At 39.3% G+C, this 21040-nt stretch overlaps 1 protein-coding gene and 1 long non-coding RNA gene across 3 annotated transcripts in view; one reads left to right on the top strand and one right to left on the bottom strand.

Annotated features, from left to right (window-relative positions):
- LOC121344820 lies at nt 1-2982 on the bottom strand. Its single transcript, XR_005953886.1, has 3 exons — nt 2900-2982; nt 725-796; nt 1-202 (listed from the first exon to the last, which is right to left on the bottom strand). It is a non-coding gene; the product is annotated as an uncharacterized LOC121344820 (long non-coding RNA).
- Nucleotides 2983-6062: 3080 nt separating this feature from the next.
- The window catches only part of CAPZA2 (capping actin protein of muscle Z-line subunit alpha 2), a 29611-nt gene continuing 14633 nt past the window's right edge, over nt 6063-21040 (top strand). For both annotated transcript variants that reach the window (XM_041421029.1, XM_041421030.1), the window contains exons 1-2: nt 6063-6151; nt 20072-20135. In XM_041421029.1, the coding sequence (XP_041276963.1) occupies nt 6113-6151; nt 20072-20135 (103 nt within the window). In that variant the 5' untranslated portion in view covers nt 6063-6112. The remainder of the gene's footprint in view (nt 6152-20071; nt 20136-21040) is intronic.

The raw sequence follows: 21040 nt of genomic DNA, 5'->3' as shown, positions 1-21040 counted from the left end.
TTGGGGAAATGAAACCAGTAAAATCAGACCTTTAATCTTTATGTTACTTTTTTTTCTGAGTTGCTCTTCTCAACCAAAAAATTTCTTCTTGGTGGGTTGTTGAGGACATTATGGTGGGATGTATTTTCTCTGGGTTTGCATTAGATGCTTGTCAATTGTCTTCATGACAGCTGAGGGAGAACAATCCCTATAACACAATTTACTGCAACGACAAAAAGTATTTTCTCTTTTTACAAACTTCTCAGGAATAAACAGAATTGTTAATCTAATCAAAAACTCATTCCCATTAAGGTAATCAACAGTGGAAATACTTGGGGGAGGGAGTACAAATGTGCAAATTCTTCCTTTTAAACAATTGAATAAGGGCTTGTCAATATGAAGTCTATGAAGTTGGTCACAGCTGAGTTCAAAACAAGCATTTGTTGAATAAGAATGCTTGTTTTGAACTTATTAAATTAATAATACTATGGATAATTCCCACACTAACTTTGTTATGCCTCTGATATTAATCTTGCTCTTTGCAACAGACCTCTGTACCATTATAATAAACCAAATTATGTCTAAAATTGAGGCTTCAGAATAAGAAAATGCAGGGAGTTTAAGTCAAACAAGTTGAATGCTATCTTTGGACAATGTATAGTGATATAGAACTTAGCATTCCCTCAGACACACTGCAGATTTATCTGTAACCTTCCTTGATTCCTGCTCATTTAATTTACCTGACCTTATTCACAGTCATCATCAACTTCAGAATCCATGTGGGTAAAATCTTGGCTCTCTTGCAGTCTCAAATTCTCTATGACAACAGAAAATTGAGAACAATGCAATTACTAGTCATATAGAGGACTACTTTTGCTAAAGTCAAGTGGCAAGATAAATTCTCCAGTATCTTTTACATCTAATGGGATTTCACTGTGTTCCAGTGCAGTGTTAAGAAATGACAGTTCTCCCAAGGAAGCAGATCTTGGGCTCTAAGGCCACAGGTGAGTCCTGACTGCTACAGGCAAAGTGCACCACTATCTCAACAGTCTTTGATTCAACAGAACACTGCAGAACAACAACAACAAAAAAGGAAAAACAAAACAACAAAAACCCAAACAACAAACAAAATAAACAACACAAACAAAAGAAACATGTTTTAATAGATCAGTGTGATTTTATCAAGACACAACATGACAACTGTTTCAAAAGTAGATAACACAAATAATGTTCCCACATGAACATTTGGATGCTCTCCTGACTTTCACAAGTATTTAGCATTCAGGACTTTTATTGAGGTCAGAAGCAAGTGTGCTCAAGTGCTTATGCTGTTTATCATTCAGATGTCCAACATTCAAAAAATAAAATTATTTTATTTCAAAATCCAACCTTTTTCTTCCTACTATTTCTTCCAACATATTCACAAGATCAAAAATTAAGGCCCCACACCACTGTTAAGCAGCATGATGTACCACTGATTCTGTGAGGCATTTTTCTCTACACTAGCCCAGAAATTCTCAGCTCTTTACTCACATCTGCTTGAATGGTTTATCTTTATTGAGATTTTATCTACATAAGGCATTCAGTTCTACAGAGAATAAAACAAAAAAGGAATTTGGACTCCTACAGTGAATCTCAACTCCATTAAACAAATCAGCACATTTACCATTTCCTGTTGAAAAATAAAATTGCCAAACAATGTCTCCTTTAGAATGAAACTAAATAAATCCAGCTAGAAGACTTTTTTTTTTTTTTTTTTTTTTTTTTTTTTTTTTTTTAAAGGAATAACTAAAAATATAAGCAAGGTCCAGTAAGAGGGAAGGAAAGGAATTTTTATGTTTTCTCATGGAGCTTTTCAAAATCAGGTGGCTGCTCAGATCCTGTGAGCTACTGTTCTATTCCTGTAACAATTTGACAGCTGGGGTAAGCAGTGCTCCAAGCTCCTTTGCTCTCCTCAGTTTTGCTTTCTCCTGCTGCTTTCTCAATCTATCCTGGTACAGAGCAAAGGCAAACAAACAGGTACATCAAAGAGAGCGAGACTGGTTGAGCGTGGAGAAGTTTTGGACTTTCTGTAAGGCACACTGTTAATTTAAGGGCCCTCTTTATGGGGTGCAGAACCCTTACACTTTGCTTCTGGTCTGTTTGCGAATCCCCATCCTGTCCTCTTCCTTTGTCAATCCTAATTCTGCTCTATCTCCAGATTATCAATAGCTACTGACACAACATTGCGGATGTCTGAGTAGGAGCTGCAATAAAGGCTGTACAGAACTACAGCCCTCTTGGTACAAAGTCCTTTGTGCATAAATATGTGATTTACCACTCTGAGTTCAGCTTCCCTAGGGAGCACAGAGCAGCGCTGAACTACAAGTATGGTCCTCGCTCCTTCCCTTAGCTTTTTAACTTCAGCCACCCCTTGTGCTCTTCCCTTAGCCTTCATACCTCTTCACTGGTCCATCACCTTCTTTCCTTTTGCTCTTCTAACAGTAGAAGGGATTTGGCTGTCATGATACAGGTACCCAGTATTTAGACAGCTGGGTCTGAACTCATATAGACAATAATCTCCAATAGTCAATAGACAATAGTCTTAACTAGGTCAGATGAATCTCACCTTTGGAATGCTTATTTCTCCCTGCTGATGGAAGCTGAGGGTCATGAGCTGAGACTCAGGTGTTTATCAGCTAATTATATAAAAAATACTCCCCAATAATTCAATTTTAAATACTCAATTAAATTTTTTTACAGATGATTTATTTAACCATTCCACTGATTCTGTAGCCTGTATCCTTCAGACATAGGGGATCTGATTGTAGGTTTCTCCAAATGTGTTAGTCATCTCTGCTGTCTTAGTATGTTAGCTTTTTACAAGCCACAGTGTTAGCTATTAAAATGTTGTCTATAGTAGCCAACTTCTTTTCTTTACCTGTCCTTGAATATATTGTTTGATAAGACTTGCAGATTTGCAAAAGGGCTTAATCCAAAATTCTCTGAAGAAAGAATCCTGATTTCCTGCTGAAATGTAAAAGGAAGTAGTCAAGCAAAGAAGATTAGTGGCTTCTTATGAAACTTCTTTCATTACAGAAAATCTACAGAATGTAGTACATCCTCCAGTTTAAACAAGTAGGCCCCAAATACACCTCTCATGAAATTGTCCTTTGAGCAGATGCAATAGATTAAATGTCAATCACTTACCTAGATGAAGAAGAATGGAAGCGTAATTTATTTTTTATGCATTGTTTATCCCAATGTTTGGGGCCAGTGCAGAAGGACAGAGGTGTGCTGTGTTAACCACTATCACCTCATTGCTAATCTTCAGGATGGCTTTAGCACAGAACCTGCACTTCTCTCAAGCCACACTGGTAGCCCTGCAGGGAGACCTTGCAGTGAGGAGCTCTGTGCTCTCCCTCCCAATGCAACTCAAGGGCCATGGGTCTGGCTCTACAGAGTCAATACAGAAAAAAATTACAGAAGCAGTTAAGCAAAATAGCAAGGTACTTGGCTGGTAGCTCTACTATGTCTGATCAGATTAAGTAGAACTCAATAGCTGTTATTTGGGGAGTGGGTGGGTTCTTTCTAGAATTAATTAATTTTTCTCCCACTACATCACTTAAACACATGCTGCTCATCAGACAGATCTGCTAGCCCATGGTGAGCTTCACAAAGTGGGACTAGATAGCTGCTTAGACATGAGCTAGCTAGTAAGCAGCAGGATATTTTGCTGTTCTGTATGTGATTGTAGTGCAAATCAGCCTTTGATCAATGTGCAGAGACAATGACACATGAAACAATATGAATTTTGTATATGAGATTTACTGGTTGGAAACTGGCTGTGTTCAATTTAAAACAGCAAGCAGAGATATATGACTTCATAGAAGATGTGTTTAAATTCCAAACTAACTTATGCATCACTGCAATATCCAAAATCACTTCTCAATCTTGACATCCTTATGCCTCATATCCTGAAATGTTTTCTGCATCTCCAGGATTATTTTCAGTCCTCCTTCAAAATTCCTCTGAAATTTCTGTATTCTTCCTGAGAAGACACAGAAACAGTCCAAAATACTTTAGTCACAAAATACAAAGCCACAAAGTCACATGATTTCTTCATGATTATTCATTTCCCATTGAGTCCTAAGGTCACAGTACAGTACCTGTGAGGGTACTATTAAGAAGATTCTCATCAGTTTCTGTGATGACTACACCATCCTCCTCTGAATCATTCACTTCATCATGTTAGTTTCAGCAAACTTCCAAGAAAAATCTGGTGTAAACATGGTGCATCCAACAGACAGCTATATTAACTTACAAGAAAATTGTTCACATTTATCTGAGAACATCTACCTTTTTGAACTATCTTCCTGACAGATATTAAATAAAGCAACACCCATGGCAATATATGGCAATGTCCCCCAGCTGGCAAATCCCAAGGTGTGTTAAAAATTAACAGAAGCATTTCACAGACATCAGGCAGTCTCTATTAAGACTCTTGGGTGGAAATTATAAAGTACTGTTGCATGACACTGAATGCTGCACAATGCTGTTCCCTGCTACAGACCATTACCTTTTATTATTGAGATATAAAATCTATAATATATGCAAAATATTCAAAACCCAGATATCCCTTAGATACACATTTTCTGTTCTATACTTCACTCTAAATCTAGCAACGGTCTTGTCAAACATTAGCTTTGGTTGTCATTTATCTAGCTCCTCACATAAATACACTACTGTCCTTTATACTCCATGGCTTCAGGTATTTTAAATATTTCTTCAACTGTCCTGAACCAGCCATGTTGTCCAACCTATACATTAATTATTTTCACTTATTTTCATTTACATGTTTTCATTATATACTGACTTTCTTTGTGCCATTAGAATACCCACATTTGGCTTGAACCACTTTTTGTCCAATTCCACTTTCCTTCACGTTCATGTGGCAGTCCTCTTACAGCTTCTAGAGTAACAGCCCTAAAAAATTCTACAGATACAGACATATTTTGCTCTACTGCATGTTGGCAGCATTTGTGCAGAAATACTCATGCAAGAAGACAGATGTGGATGAACTCCACAGCATAACAAGGTCCTTTGGCTTGAAGCTGGCTACATTCACACCACTAACCACAACTGATGTAGGTGTATCTCAGCACCTGTGATTTTCCCATCCACGATCAGCTTTTCCTTGTTCATCATAACTGAGATGCAGTACACTGTGCTGGACATTAAGAAATTGTATTTTAAAATGTTACCAAAGAGTAGCCACTAACCAGAGGCAATTCTTGCAAATCATCATCCCAAATCCCCACGTAGCTGTAATGCTACATTGCTGGATGACAATCTTCACAATTTCTTCGTCTGGAGGTAAAAAACTTTTAATCTACTTATTTCTCTCCCACTGATGCCATTCCACGTCCAGTCTTCCACGTCACAAATCACTTCACACACTTCTGTCACTGTTATTAGACTGAGCTTCCCACAGCTCCCCCAGCACCTGTGGGGTGCCGGGCCCCAGCACCGGCACCCGCTGAGCCCCTGCTATGAGGGGGCTGAAACCTGGACATTCTCCTCCTGCCTGGGGACTGGTCTCACAAGAGGACATAGCCCTCAGCGGTGCCAGGGGAGGTTTATTTAGGATGTTGGGATGAATTTCTTCACTGAGAGAGCGATTAGATCTGGAAATGGGCTGCCCGGGTGGGGGGAGGGTACCGTCCCTGGAGCTGTTTAAGAAGAAACTGGATGTGGCACTGATGCCATGGTCTATTGAACAGGTGGTGTTCAGCACAGCTTGGACCCGATGACCTCAGAATCTCCTCCAACCTATTTGACTTTGTGAGTTTTACTTCTGGCTGCCCACAGCTTCAGTTGCTGTTCCAACCCTTCCAGGAATCCCCCATTTCCCATTCCCAGCGCCCCCTCCGTCCCGGGATCCCCCATTTCTCATTTCCCATTCCCAACGCCTCCTCCGCCCCGGGATCCCCCCTTTCCCATTATCCCATTCCCAAGAAGCTTCACCGCCCCGGGATCCCCGCCCGCCGGGCGCGCGCGCTCGAGGCGCCGCCTCCGCAGGGAGCGCGCGCGGGTCCCGCCCTTCCTGCCGGGAAGGAGGAGCGGGAGGGGGCGGGCGCAGCCGGACGGGAAGATGGCGGACCTGGAGGAGCAGCTGTCCGACGAGGAGAAGGTAGGGATGGATGGATGGGTTGTGCCGAGCCGCAGCGCCCTCCTGTCCTCCGTCCCTCCGAGCCGGCGGGGCTCCCGTTTCAGCGTGGCCGCGCAGCCGGGCCGGGCCGCAGCGGGGGCGGGCGGAGGTCGGCGTTGAGGCCGGGGCAGGGCCGGCCCGGCCCGGCCGCATCTCCCGCCGTGCCTTGTACGGTGCGGGTCCGGCGGCGCCCGGGGCCCGGCGGGGGCGGCGGCCGCTCTGCCGCTCCCCACGGCCGCCCCCGCCCGGCGTGCGGGGCGCAGGGACGGCGGGGAGAGGCAGGAGGGACGGGAGAGACGCGGAAGGGCTTTCCCTTCCCCCACCGCCACTTCCCGTTCCAGAGGCGCCGTGCCCCTGCCAGCCGGCCGCTCCGAAGCACCCGGCCTGCCGTCCCCAGGCAGCCCCGCGGGTCGGGGAGGAGAGGGGATCCATGTGATTTACGGGAGGAAGGAGTGTGGGGATGAGGAAGGCTGTTTTGCTTCCTGCTAGGAGGCAGTAATAGGGGAAGTGTGAGCTCAGGGAGCAGAGGGACTGTGTTAGAGCTGTACCATGTACTCTTTTTGTGGCAGTTGGAAACTCAAATTTAAGGCAGATTTTTTCCAGAAAATCTCGAAAGGAGCAGGATGTTTTGTGAGACCTCAGTTATCCCTGCTCCTTGCCATCCTCTGGGGGATTCAGCTTCACAGCAGCTGCCTGTTTCCAAGCTAGGGTGTGGTGTTTTGTGTGCATGGTGCACTGCTTTTGCCTTTATGTAACGCATGCTCTTGCTCACTTTCCCCTTTAAAAATTTATATTTTCATGGCTGAGGAAGCGGTGAGATGACTCAAATGTGGAAGGAATCAAAAAATGATGTTTCAAACTTATATGAAGTTTGAAGGATGTCTGAAATATCCAAGTGGTTACAGTAAGACAGGTTTTGTGTTTGACCCTGTTTTATAAGTAGAAATGCACTGATGCGCCTAGGAGTGCATAGCAGCACCTAGATCTTGCTATCCTCTTCCCAAGAGGCTTGAAGACTCTGCCTTTCTCTACGTAAATCCCATTTCAAGGCCACCTCTCTGTTGATACAAGTAGTAATGTGATCCAGAAGTATAAGTGGTAATTGTGTTTCCTCTAGCCCCTTATAGAAAATACAAGTAACACTAATCTAGTACCTTGTTCCAGAGGTATGCTGAAAATACTTCGACTGCAAGTTGTCTTGCCATCACTGAATGGTTAAGATTGGAAGGGATCCTTGGACATCATGTTGTAGAGTCATCTAGAGCAGGCTGCCAGTGCTTTGTGTAGGTGGCTTTTGGAAGTCTCTAGGGATGCAGACTCCACAGCCTCCTTGGACTACCTGTGGCAGTGCTCGGTCACCCTTGTAGTGAAAAAGTGTTTCCTTGTGCTCAGATGACACCTCCTGTGTTTCATTTTGTGCCCATTGCTTCTTGTCCTGTCAAATAATAAAAGACAGAATGACAGTTATCTTGTCTCTGTATGATCTTGGCAGCACTGCTTTTGCTTTTGTGGCTGATGGAGTTAAGTTCTGAACTTTCTTCCACTCACTGATTTTGTTTATTTTGCATCTCTGAAAATGAGTGCAGAGACTGACTCATAGAGACTCTTCCTGCCTTGGTATAAGTGAGTAGAATGAGCACTCATCCATTGGAAATTTAAATTGATTTCTCTATTAGTCCCAAATAAAATTGTATGAGTGGAATTTTCCAAGCCTGAGAGTATATTTTATTGGCTAAAACACCAAAGATGGGTAACACTGCAAACTCATGGAAAATATGCATGTAGCAATATACTTGTCATACCTTAAGATTTTATTTCTGGTGCATTAAGTTGTACAATAAAAATATTATTTTGAATATTCAGTTTTATTGAGCTTAAAAAAAATCAGCTGAATGGCATTTGACAAACACACTCTTGTCACTCATCCAGTTGGGACTATAAATAAGTGCAGGAGTAGATGCAAAGAGGGAAACATTGATTTTCATGAGAAATAAATCACATTGCTCCTTCGTATACTTTCCTTTCATGGTACAGAATTGATAATGTTGAAGGCTGATGTGGATGATGGTGGTGATGTAGTTTTTTAGATAATTTCAGTAGAGACATAACTAGGACCCTGAAACGCCTCAAATTCAAGGAGGAAAGAAGGTGAACCAAATAACAAGACTTTTTTTGTCTCAGACTTATAATAGTGGTGTATGAGCACAAGTAAGTAGGAGATCGAGTGATGTAATGATAGGGCAAGTTCAGAGAGGTCTTTGATTCATATCTTACTTCATGTTTAGTCAAAAAGATTTTAAGTGTTGCAAAGGCAGTAAGCAGTTCCATGTACCTTACTGTTGCTGGATTTAAGATGACTGTGTTTAGCTGTAGTGCAATTCAAGTTTAAAACTGGCAGTGTTCAGCATAATTGAGAATATAGAAAGGGGCATAATTGGAATAATGGCAAACCAGTTTGTTTCAGTTCAGGTCTTTAAAACCAAGGAAGGAGAAGAACCAGATAGAGCATTTCAATATTCAAGAAAGTTTTGAACTCAATCTTGTTCCTCAGATTCCCATTTTTAAAGAGATTTTTGAAGCCTTGTTTTTCTTTCAGTGATGCAATTAGTACTGCATCATTGCAACAATACGAGGACTATTTGTAGCAAATAAGGTGTGTAAGATTTGTGTGGATCCAAAGATCTGAAGCTGGACCATTGCCAGTGAAAGTTACTGTTTTTAGCATGCAGGAGCGCGATTTTTCAGTGCTGAAGACAGCTTTTGTGATCCACGGTGTTTTGTATTTGCGTTATTCACATAGTTCACTGAAAGTTCAGAAGCTTTTAGGTATGTTGAATAACATAAGTTTGTTTGCTTACTGATTCAGTTTGTTTATTTAAAAATGGGGTGGAAGAGGTGGAAACCTCGAAGCTCTGAGCTCTCAAGCAACAGTCATCACTTCTGCACCCTTCCTATAGATAATGCATCATCGCTTACCAAGTTTTGAATGCAAAACCTATTCATGTGCACAGGATATCTGAAGTAGCTTTGTTAAAGTCTAGTAACCATTTTTTGCAGTTCAATTTTATTCCATTTTATCTAGAAATTGTTTTCTTACCTGTAGCTACAAAAAACCTAATGAACATATAAAAAATAGTTTAATTAGCATATTAGTGGGAATATTAAAGGTACAATTTATCTACATGAGTGTAGGCCATAATTAATGAAAGGTACTGGTTTTTACTGTAAAAGTTGCATTTGCTAATGTAAATCCTCATTTACAAGCAATGGCACAAATGAAAAACAGCACAAAAACTATTTAAATCATAAAACTAGTGTTCTCTAGTCCATTTTTGGTGACTTGAAGGGACATGTTTTGTGGGTTTGGTTGGGGTTTTTTGTTTTTAATGTGAATCTACAAAGCATAGGAGTTAAATATCTGTGTATGGCTTGAGATACAGCCTCCTTCAGGGAGGAAAGGAAAACACATGAAATTTTTAAATACTAAATTAGCTCTTGCATTCCTTAAAATGCTGAATGTAATAAATATGGGAATTGTCAAACCTATTTATTTTAAAAAGGAACTGCACCTCTTTCAGTAAGTTTATATCTCAGTAGTTTTACTTTTTCAGAAAGATGGGGTTTCACAGTGTGATTAGAAGAAAACTTCACTTATGATGAGGAAGTAGTCCCATTTGTGAAAGTGAGCCTGGATGGCTTCCAGCTATTTCCTGGTGCATTGGGTAACTTTGTAACTTCTTAAATTTATAAGATTTTGGCACCTAATTTACCTCATAAAGTTAAACTAAACTCTGCAGTGTAGTTTTGTCAGATTAAGGGGAACCCATTTCTTATGTCAGTGCTTTGGAATGAAAAGTTTATGCCAGTAAAATGAATCTCCCACCTGTAATGTTGTCTTTAGAGAGCAATAAATTACAGCACACTGCACTTACATGTGCAGGCCCACCAATGTGAAAGGTACTTTTCTCAATGCAAATATAACCTTTTTCCTAAAACTGCTTTGAAAGCATTAGCAGAATTTTTGACAGAAAAAAATGTTACATTTCTAATTTACATGTGTTAAAGCAATTCCTATGCTTTACATTATTCATTTTGAAAGAATTTAGGCTTCTGACTTTCAGAATTGTGTCAAATGAGACCTGGAGACTCTAGATGAGTAGGAGCTGCATTTTAATTACCTTTTCTGGGTATAATTGCACTGTAATCTATAAAGTAAACTTTAAGTCTTGCAAGTGTCCTTGATAACATTTTGATTAAATTCTTCAGTAAGAATGAGGAAGTTAGGAGTGCTTTTCTGACTGCCATGTAATTTTGAATATTGGAGCCCTTCCAAGATTTAAGATTTTCATCTTCAGTTAGTTAGTTGTTTTGGTTTTTTTTTTTAACTAAAAATGCATCAATACCATTGAGATTGAAGGACAGATACTTGAATTACTTTCTTAGGAAACTGTTAAACACTGTCTGAGGAAGTGCTCATATCCTGCATGTGTAACTGCAGATAATAAGTTGGTTTGCTTCTATAGTCATACTGCCTGGAAGAAATTTCTGAAGGTAACTCAAATGCTGCTTAGTCAAAATGGGCCAGCTTAGATAAGGTTGCTTAGGGATTTGCCCTTTGAGTTTTGGGTATCTCCAGGAACAGAGACTGTACTAGCTCTCTGGGTGAGGTGTTGCAATGTTTGTCTATGCCCACAGTAAGAAACTTATCCTAATTTTTAATTGTTGCTGCTTGTGTACAGTGCTGCATGTCTTTTACTGTGTACCTCCACAGTAAGTTACTGTGCAAATCAAAATTGTTTGCCTTTTTGACAAAAGTAATTACTTGAAGCTTAATGATGAATACAAATGAAACCTGTTATTATAAATAAAAGATCAGTGATTTCTAAAACTTCAGGTCATATATTCTTTACTTAGTACTAGCTTGAAGAAATTTGGTACCCTTTGGGGATTATGACTTCTGCCATGTTAGGGAGTACTGGAGTATTCATAATGCAGTGGCACCTCAGGACCATCCAAAGCCCTCTTCTTGCTGTCTTTGTACTCTCAAAACTTCTTGCAGAAGCTTGCTACCTAGGAAACCTCATAGCTCAAGTAGATAAGAGAAACAAATTGAAGCAAAAATAGAGTAATAGCACAAATTATTGGCAAATACAGAGATGAAACTGGAGACATTTTTTTATGATATGGTTCTATTGCTTACCAATACAGTCTTCAACCTCCAAGTTCTGCTGTGAAATTGTTTTCGCTTGGTTTCAATTTTGGCAGTCAGAAAAGAAGAGGAAATGGTTTTAGCTGCATTATTCAGCAAACCTATGTATTTTTTACAGGCAGCCCTGTATACTATTCACTTTCAGGTTCTGGGAGTGGGATGTAAAAGAGTTGCAAGTGCTCATTGAGAAATGAAAGCAGGTCTCTGAGCATGCGGCAAATAATTTTTTAATCCTTGAGTAAAAAACTTCTGAAATGTAACATACTTCAAATGCTTTCTTAGCTTGACAGAAGGCATTAAAACCTTGAATAGGTAACTTAGAGAGAGAATTGTAAGATGCTGGAGTTGGGAGGGGGAAACATAACAGTTACGGTGTACCTTATTCTATCAATTTTCGTAGAGCAAGCTCTGTTACGTTCTTTTTCTCTCACCGCTGTTGAATCTGGGCTTAATGTCCTTGAAGTATCTCATTATAACAAATTATCTTGGTGTAGAAGGAAGAATCACTTGAAGAACTTGGGCTTTGTAGTAGAAGAATACTTTGCAAATATGAACCAAGTGCTTCTTGGCTTACAGTGGATACCACTTTGTACAGACTGCTGAGAGAGAGAGGCCTCGATGCTGCAACTGAGGATCATGTGTGTTGGTGTCCCTGGAACAGGGCATCCTGGGTTTTTGTGTGGGAGATGACACTGTTGGTTTCTTTCTTTGTGAAGTCTTAGCCATTTCTTGTATCATTTACTTCTCGAATAAAACTTAATCCTTTTGCTTTTTGTGAAAAGTAAAATTTTACTACTTTCTCAGTTTTCAGTGAATGACTTTTGCAAGGAAATAATTTTTTAAGCTGCTTATCTGTTGTCTATCTGATCCGTAAACTTAAGTATGCAGTTGCTTAGCAGCTACAATTGTATATATTTATATATAATTATAAATAGTTGCATATAAATATATACATTATACAATATATTCATATATAGCCATGTATAAATACATACATATATATATATATATATATAAAATAAAAGGTTTCCAATTTTATATGATTAGAAGTAATAAGAATAACTACAGAATAACACGGGGGAAATTTATCTTTTCTTTTTTTTTGTTGTTAGTCTTGTGTGTTACTCAAATAACATCCTTTGCTTTCATATTCCTTTTTTGACTTTCAGGAGTCAGTTTTGAGTTTGGGTTTTTTTAAATATTCTTAATATGATGTTGTGTATAAAGAGATTTTAAGATGGTGACTTTTATGATATTTAGATACTCTTCTGCTGGAAGGTTGTACAGTGAAGCATCTACCACCTTTCAAAGTGGTTATTTTTGTGAAAATAAATCTCATTATTGAAGTCAGGTCATCAGGTAGAAAGAATGCAGCTAAATTACCACATGTTGTGTAAGATTTACTTTTTGCAGCACTGTGAAGCGTTGGTACTGTTACATATTCTTAAATTCTTGTGTATTAAAAATAATTGAGGAAAACACATGTTCTCCAGATGCAATGTAGCTTTAGGCATTACAATTAAGGAAATGTCTGTTCAGTCAAAGCCATAGGTATGGAATGTGCCCCTCCTTTCCTGTGCCACAGAACATTTTTACAGTGTTTTTTCCTCAGCTCTTCTAGAAGCAGAAGTGAATTGGATGCTGCAGTGAATTTTCAGTTGAGCTTGGTAGGAAGGCAGTTGCAGCACTACGTTTGTATTCATTCCCTCTCTACCAGAGTCGCTGCCTTTGTTCCATGTTTGTGTGAGGTGATGCGTGTTTTGGGATGCTGTTTTGCTGTTTGAAGTTATACCTGTGGGTATGGTGAGGTTTTGTGAGATGCTGTGAAGGCAGTTTGTTGCTGACATGGGGTAATTCCTTTCTCACATTTTTGTTCTTGGAGCTTGTCCAGCTGTTTGAAGGCTTTTTTGCCTCACTAAACTGTCAGCGGCAGGAAGCAATAATAATTATTTAAAGCTTTTTTTTTTTTTTTTTGCTAAATTGGTTGTTATCTTCTTGCCACCTTCTAAAGCTGTCTTTAGCTAGATCAATTTGCTTGTCTGAATACTCACAGAAATAGATGAGCACTGGTGATACATAGGAGTTTGTAAAAATAGTGGTGTAACATCCTGAGAAGTATCTAACCTAAAGATTTAATGAGCAATTGGGGCCAGTATTACAAAATATCTAGCTATCTAAAAGGGAAGCTAGTTACATTTTCTTTAAACACTGAAGGGTTTACAAAGTCAAAAGCCTGTGTTGATGTTTGGATAGAGCATCAAGCATTGTGTCCTGCAAGTGTTTGAACTTTAGACTGTGTTCCTTTGTATGTAATATATGTCAATGCAAAATTCATTTTGAGTGGTAGATGTCAGAGCAATTTTGCTTTAAAAGGAACAACAAACGTGCATATTGAAAAATAATGGTGCAGCTCAAGATGAACTTCAATCACAAGTTTGAATCAAAATCAGAACTAATAAAAGTAGGTGTTATGTCCAGTATCACTCCAGTGAGTACAAACTGTGTCTCCCTTATTTTGAGTGTAACTTACAGATCTTGAGAAAATTCAAACTTGCCTCATTTGACTGATGTCTGTGTTAATATTCATGTGACTGTGAGATAATTGTGAGAAAACCCTGTAGCTACCTGTAAATAGAGTTAAGTGGGTCATGACAAACCCATTTGCTTAGTTGCAGACAGGTTTTTAACAAGAACTACACAGAAGGCATGACTGAGAACAGAGCTCTCTGGTCTCTACTGTTCCTGGATCTCCCTTCTGGATGTGATATCTCATCATCTTTTTTTTGCCAAACACAGGTTTCTGTGAGTGGGAGATTTATTGTGTGTTGTAAGATAGCAAGGTACGCTCAGGAATCCAGAATGTAAATGCATGATGTACAATGCTTTGAGCCTGCTGTAACAGTGATAGAAGTAACTTTGGGAAGCTTTTTATTCCCCTGTGATTAGCAACAAAGTTGTCTTTGAGTGGAAATTATGGTGGAATCTTTTGCATGCCCTCAGTCTTCCTCCCTTCCCCCCCCCCCCCAAAAAAAAAAATTTTAATGCAATTTATTAGGTAAAAAAGGACTTCTAGTATCTATTTCACTCTTTCATTTTTATTGCCGTGGAGCAGGGAACTTTAACCTGTTAGGACTGTAGAAGAAGGGGTGGGTCTCCCTGCTGCAAAGAGTTCACAGCTGAATTTCTGAGTTTGAAATAAGACATGTATAGGAGAGAGTAAGGGTGAGTATATGGTTTCACAGTATCCAGCTTACCAGCATGTTTTTTCTGTGCAGCATGGATGTTGATTGAAGGAGTGAGTTGTCGGGGTGCCTAGCAAACAAAACTGTAAAATAACTGTCTTTCAGTCGAGTTAAAAGGGAGGAAAGAAGAATGGAAGAGGGAGAGCTTTAATGTGTGTGTTGGTGTTCAAAGCCGCCCCTCAGCAGAGTCCGAGGAGCGGGCTGCCTTGGCGGGCTGCGGCGGCGCTGCAGGGGAGGGGAGCGCCCTCTCCGTGACCATATATAGGCACGCACAGCGCCCGGGCTCCTCCGGCCGGCGGCGCTTCTCGCGCGGCAGGAGCAGCGGGAGTGATCTCGGGCCGTTTGAAGTGCTGTGTCTAACTGCTTTAAAATGAAATGAACTTCAGAGCGGCTTAGGCTGCAAAACATGGAGGAGTAGGATTTCTCTTATGTACCGGATGGGTATCGTGCATTGAGATAAATTAAATTGTGAAATAAAGGCAGAAGTATGAAAAAAAAAAAAATAGATTTAGCATAAGTGCCACCACTCTGTACATTACTAATTGCCCTTTGCTTTTGTGTAGTCTGAAAACTGCAAATATTGTTGTAACTGAGTGTAGGATCGATCAATTGTTTTAATCCCTAGCAGAATAAAGAATTGGGCATAATACCTAATAATTGTATTAATCACATACAACAATTCTGTCCTTTTCTCTTTTGCTAGGCTTGTCTGTATGAATTTTTACCTTTATTGAAATACTTTACTTTATAAAATCAATAAGCTTGTAGGTTTGATATTTTTTTAACTGATGTGATGGGTAGCATTTGGCTTCACTTAAATTGTGAAAGTAAATCTTGCTAACTCTTATCTACTGAGAGCAGACTTCAATTTAAGCAAGACTGTGAATAGTGTAAATGTGAAAACTGGATAAAGAGAGTGACTGCAGTGGGAAATGCTTCCCTTCTCAGTGTTTCAGAAGTAATTTTTGTACTTTTTCTTTTTAAACTTGCTCTCAGCTTCTGTATGATTTGTCCAAATTAATGCTCAAACCTTCACAAAGACACAATTCATAAAAACATGTGTAGATTGGGGGTTTTTTTGCATTCAAGAAATTTAATATAGAAAACGTATGGTTCCTTACATAGGTTTGTGGTAAAAGCTGTGTTTTTGTAAACCACTGGTGATCAGATGTTCTGGATTAGTGAAGTCTGAAGTTTAAGGTTTCTTGCTACTCTGAAGACTTGAAGCTGAAAACTAACTCAAATCTACGTCAATAAAACACTGTCTTAAACTTTAGGTAGTGTTTTGGGAGCAACTACAGTAATAAGTGGAGAGACTTCAGGTATTTTATGTCATTGAGTTTTCTGAAGGAATACTCAACTGTAACAATTTTTTGCTGGTACATATAAAGGTTTCTTGTACTTTGTGTAAAGGTGCAGTTCTCTTGAATGGAAAAAGGTTTTGTCATTTGGGTTCTTAAGCTATTATGATGTTTCTGTTTTGGCTTGCGCAAATCAATTTTTAGAAGTCTCAGTGCAGTGAACAATCAGCATTGTTTGCAATTGTAATGCACCTGATTGATTTTCTTAAATCTATTTTCAGCAGATACAACTTCCTATCTCAGTTTGACTGAAGAGCAGTTTAGTTTTTTGCCTGTCACTTTGCATTACAAGTTATGTGCATTTTTAATTTATCTTTTTTTAATTGCCCATGAACATCATATTTCATATGGACTACCCCTTTGTTTTAATTGTGCTTCTCCAAGTGATACCTGAGGCTTTTTGCTGCCAAAAGGGGGAAATCTTCATCTCATAGAGGTTCATGGAAGTATGTTCATTTATCCTTCAGTATCAGTCTGGGTTTGAAAAACAGAAGCCTCCTTTAGAGCATGTATTTCTGGAAAAATTCAGTGGCAATAAATCTGTAACTGCTTTTCAGTTCTAATGTGTTAAGTGAGACTGTTGGATTTAATTCTTTTATATGGGCTTCCTGTATGTATGAATTGGGGAAATAATGGTTTTATCAGATACTCATCACAGAGAGGTTAATTCACATTAATTGCTGAAGGAAAGTGGATTACTTTTAAATTGGCTTCACAAAGGCAAGTGAGCAAAATACAATGTCTTAGCTGACACTCTCAACTTCTGAAAACATGTTAGATTTTTTTGCTTTTGTAAACATGAATATGCTTTATATTTGATGAGATATTCATTGAAAATTTGCATTAATATTTATCTGTTCTATAAAACGTTTCATCTATGATTAATTCACACAAAAAGCTATCAGTGAGAAATTGAATTTACTTGTAAAATGTTTGTAAAAAGTAATGTCTAGGTTGGTCTGTCTTGAGGACATCTGTTACTTCTGAATGCTTTTGAATGAGTATTACTTATAGTGTAGCTAATCTGACTGATAAGAATAGTTTTTACTGATAGTGAAAAAAAATAAGCAAACCAGATTTATATTACCAAAAATAGCTGAAAATGAGGTAGTGGTCCAGTTTCAGTATAGACCTAATGTCTCACCTTACAGGTGTTACCCAGTTTAAAGCATGTGGCCATTCAGGGTGCAGTTTGGGCACCCATGTTTTGCTTAATTTTGCTTCTATAGCAGCTGCCTGCCCAAAACTGACGAACCTGTTATTTCACAGCTCCAAATGTCTCTTAAGTCTTGTTCCTCTGCTTGCCCCGAGCTAACCTGGCCTTGGCAGGGGTGAGCAGTCCTGTTCACCTGAAGTCAAGGAATCAAGGAATGCTGTTCCTTCATCTTGAGCTGGGAGTCACCCCAGCGATAGTCATGCTGGAATCACACAACTAAATACTTGCTTTTCAGGGCAGATCCTTGAGCCTATTAATTGGTGTCGTGGTTTAACCCCAGGCAAGCCACCAAGCCCCACACAGCCACTCAATCACTGTCCCACCAGTGGGATCGGGGAGAGAATCAGAAGGGTAAAAGTGGGAAAACTCATGGGTTAAGATAAAGACAGTTTAAGAAGGAAAGCAAAAGGTGTGCATGCAAGCAAAGCTAAACAGGGAATTAATTCACTGTTTGCCATGGGCAGGCAGCTGTTTAGCCATCTCTAGGAGAACAGAGCCCCATCACATGTAACGGTGAGTTGGGAAGCCAAATGCCATCACTCCAAAATCTCCACCCCATCCTCCTTCTTGTCCCACTTTATATACTGAGCATGATTCGATATGCTGTGGAATATCCCTTGGTCAGTTGGGGTCACCTGTCCTGGCTGTGCCTCCCCCCAGCCTCCCATGCACCCCCACCTTCCTTGCCGGTGTGTCAGTGTGAAAAGCAGAAAAGCCCTTGGCTGTGTGTAAGCCCTGCTCAGAAACAACACAAATAGCTACGATCAACACTGTGTTCAGCACAAATCCAAAACACAGTCTTCTACCAGCAATTGTTACGAGAATTAGTTCTGCCCCAGCCAAAGTGGCACAGTTGGTCATTTGATAAAATGTGCTGGTGATAGAACCTTCCAGCCTGTCTTGCCCTTCTCCTTCATAAGCACTTGAATAGTACTGTAGGTTAGCTTTATTTCACATTCTTTAAATTACTTTGGCTTGACCATTGAGCTGTGTACAGTGCCTAGACTTCAGCAAGAGGTAGAGGAGTGTGGGGATTGGTGATTTGGATAATATTGATAATGCAGATAAGTTTACATTCTTTTAATTCAAAGGAGACAATCCAAGTTGCTTTAATAAGCAGCCATAGAAGAAGGTCCTCTTGCCTCTCTGTGTCTCTTATGAAAAGAGTGAACTTTGTGGCATTTACCTCAGTATCATGCAAATTCATGTTTACATGGAAAAAGGAGTTCTGATGGTAGGTATTTGAGGTAGCAGAAGGAGACTGTCTGCAATTCAAAATGCAACATTTAGGTTAGAAAGCTGGGGACTGACAACTTTTCCATTTCCATTACCCAGCTCTGAATGGTCGTTTGCTGTCAGTGATCTGAAAGCTGCCTGGGCTGGTCACACGGGAACTCAGGAGGGTTCAACACTGCTAATGAGGCAGCTGAGTGCTCTCCCAGGACACTTTAACTCGAACCACCTCTCCTGGAGACCCTTGTTTGAAATTGACCCTTGTCAAGAAGCAGGGGCCCAACCACTGGCTGTATTGCTACTCTCAGTTGTAAAAGCTGTTTTCTTGTCAGTTCAAGAGCTCTAGCATGCCCAGACTGTTCTTCTGTAGTTTCAAATACAAAGAAATGTGTCAATCTAATACATTCTTTGGTTATTTTTAGGTATTTGTAATGAAATGTGTGCTTCTCAAACACCTTAATTTCAAACGGTGCTCCCAGGCACTGAATTTTCCAGCCCTTCATTCAATAGATACATGATGTGAGGTGTTGGAAAGGGAGACTCTGTTTCAAGTAGTATCCTGTATTTGAATAGCAACACCATGTCGAGGATGCAGGAGAGCTTTAAGTGTCTGGTGAGCTTGGATAACTGTAAAGGATCAGAACTTCTACCAGGCTAGGTTAGGGAACCAATATTTAGTTTGTTAATTTTTATAATGGATGCCTTTAACAATGCAAGAGGGGAAAAAGAATTAGTAAGTGTGTCCACTAAGTGACATTCTGCAAGTCAGAATGTCACTTACTGGAGAAGTTTAAAAGTTGTTTCACATTTAGAAAATATTTTTGTGGGTTTTTGGCAAGCATGTATGTGTGCAGCTGTGTAGTGAACCAGCTCAGGGACCTGGTCTGAAAAAAAAGGGCAATAACTTCCTTGATTTTGCTCATTGTGCTGTTGTACAAGGGCTTGTGCAAGCAAAAGGAGAGAGAAAGCCAGGGCAGGTGTGCATACTTTCAGTGAAAATACTGGCTTATGCCGTGTTTGCTCTGCAGGAGGTTGTGGCTGAAGGCCATTAATTACTAATTAAGATCTCAAGGGGTTTTTTAAGCTTTATCTGCTGGTACTGTGGTACTAACAGGTCTTAAGTAGATGCAGGTGAAATTACGAGCTTTAGTGTCTGTGCAGTGTTTTTAAGCTTAATCTGTCAGAGTGGACCTTTTGGAACATATAGAGCCATATGATATGTAGTAAAATTGGAAGAGAAGCTTTGAAGATCAAACACATCTTCATCATGGTTTTTGGCTTTCTTGGATTCTGTATTGATTCCCAGGTACCCATGGACTGAAAGCTGACATGGATGGTGAATGTATTGTTAATCTTATTTGTTATAGTCATATTTTCCTGTTTGCCAGTAAAAGAAAACATGAGTGACTCAATTTCATCATCTGCTTCTATCACATATAATCTCTGTTGTGTTTGAAGAGGTGGAACTTAATAATCTGTGTTTTTAATAAAGACCAAGTAGTTGAAATAATGTGAACAAATATGTGAAACAGTGGGAGTTATACAATTTCATGTCTGGCTGTTAAAACTCCATAATGCTTAACTGCTTTGAATAGGAATGAATGCAAGTATATACAACACATGATTGTTTTTGTATTTAAGGTGCGTATAGCAGCAAAATTCATCATTCATGCTCCTCCTGGGGAATTCAATGAGGTGTTCAATGGTGAGTATCTGTCTGCTCTGCCCTTTTATTTAAGGTATCTATATCCAAAATTGCATTACTGATTATTCTCCTGAATTTCATGTAGATTATACTGTAGTAGCTCCCTTGCTATAAGGGCTGGTTTTGTAGCTGGGCATGATAAGCTTTGCAGTCACAAGACAGCTTGAAGTTTAAATGCAAAACAAGGGAAGTACTACTTTTCTTTGTGATGTGAGAACGAGCTTTGTTTTGAACAAGTCATGAATTAACAGTTGCAAGGGTTTCTGCTTAGAAAACAGATACTCTCATTTTTCATATTTGATAGACAATTATATTTTTCAACAAAAATTAAACTAGCTGAAATTTAAAAGGGTCCTTTTTTAAAGAAGGAATATCATTACAAATACTTAACCTTGAATGCAGAGAAGACTATTGCCAGTTGTGGAAAGAAAAATATTTCTAACCTTTAAATTGTGGGCTCCATTTTACTGAGTGTATTGGTAAACTGAAAGGAAACTTAAAATAAGCTTCTTTCAACTATTGTTGTCTGAACTTTACCTAAGATGTTATTTGTTAAAAAAATTATTGTTTGTCTGTCATCAAGATATTTGGGCATACATATAGTACAAAATGGCAGGCTTTATAATTGTGGCTTACAAATGTTTCTGAAGCTATTTAAGTAAAAAAAACAAATTTGGTATACTAAACCTGTAGTCAGGATCAGACTGGAGAGAGCTTAAGTTTATTAAAGAACACAATGCTTTTACAAGTATGTTGTTCTTAGTTAAACTGTAGCAGCTGATTGTTATTGAAAATCAGTTAGTACTTCATTTTTGAAACTTCATTTTTGAAGTGAGCAGCTTACTAACACAGCTTTCTGAAGTTTATTAGAATTTCTTAGAGTAGTACTGCTTATAAGCTTCATT

Source organism: Onychostruthus taczanowskii, unplaced genomic scaffold, assembly GCF_017590055.1.
Source record: "Onychostruthus taczanowskii isolate IOZ18803 unplaced genomic scaffold, ASM1759005v1 scaffold68, whole genome shotgun sequence".
In the NCBI taxonomy this organism is placed as follows: Eukaryota; Metazoa; Chordata; class Aves; order Passeriformes; family Passeridae; genus Onychostruthus; species Onychostruthus taczanowskii.
The sequence above is the reverse complement of the archived record's forward strand: the minus strand, read 5'-3'. Positions and strand labels throughout refer to the sequence as shown.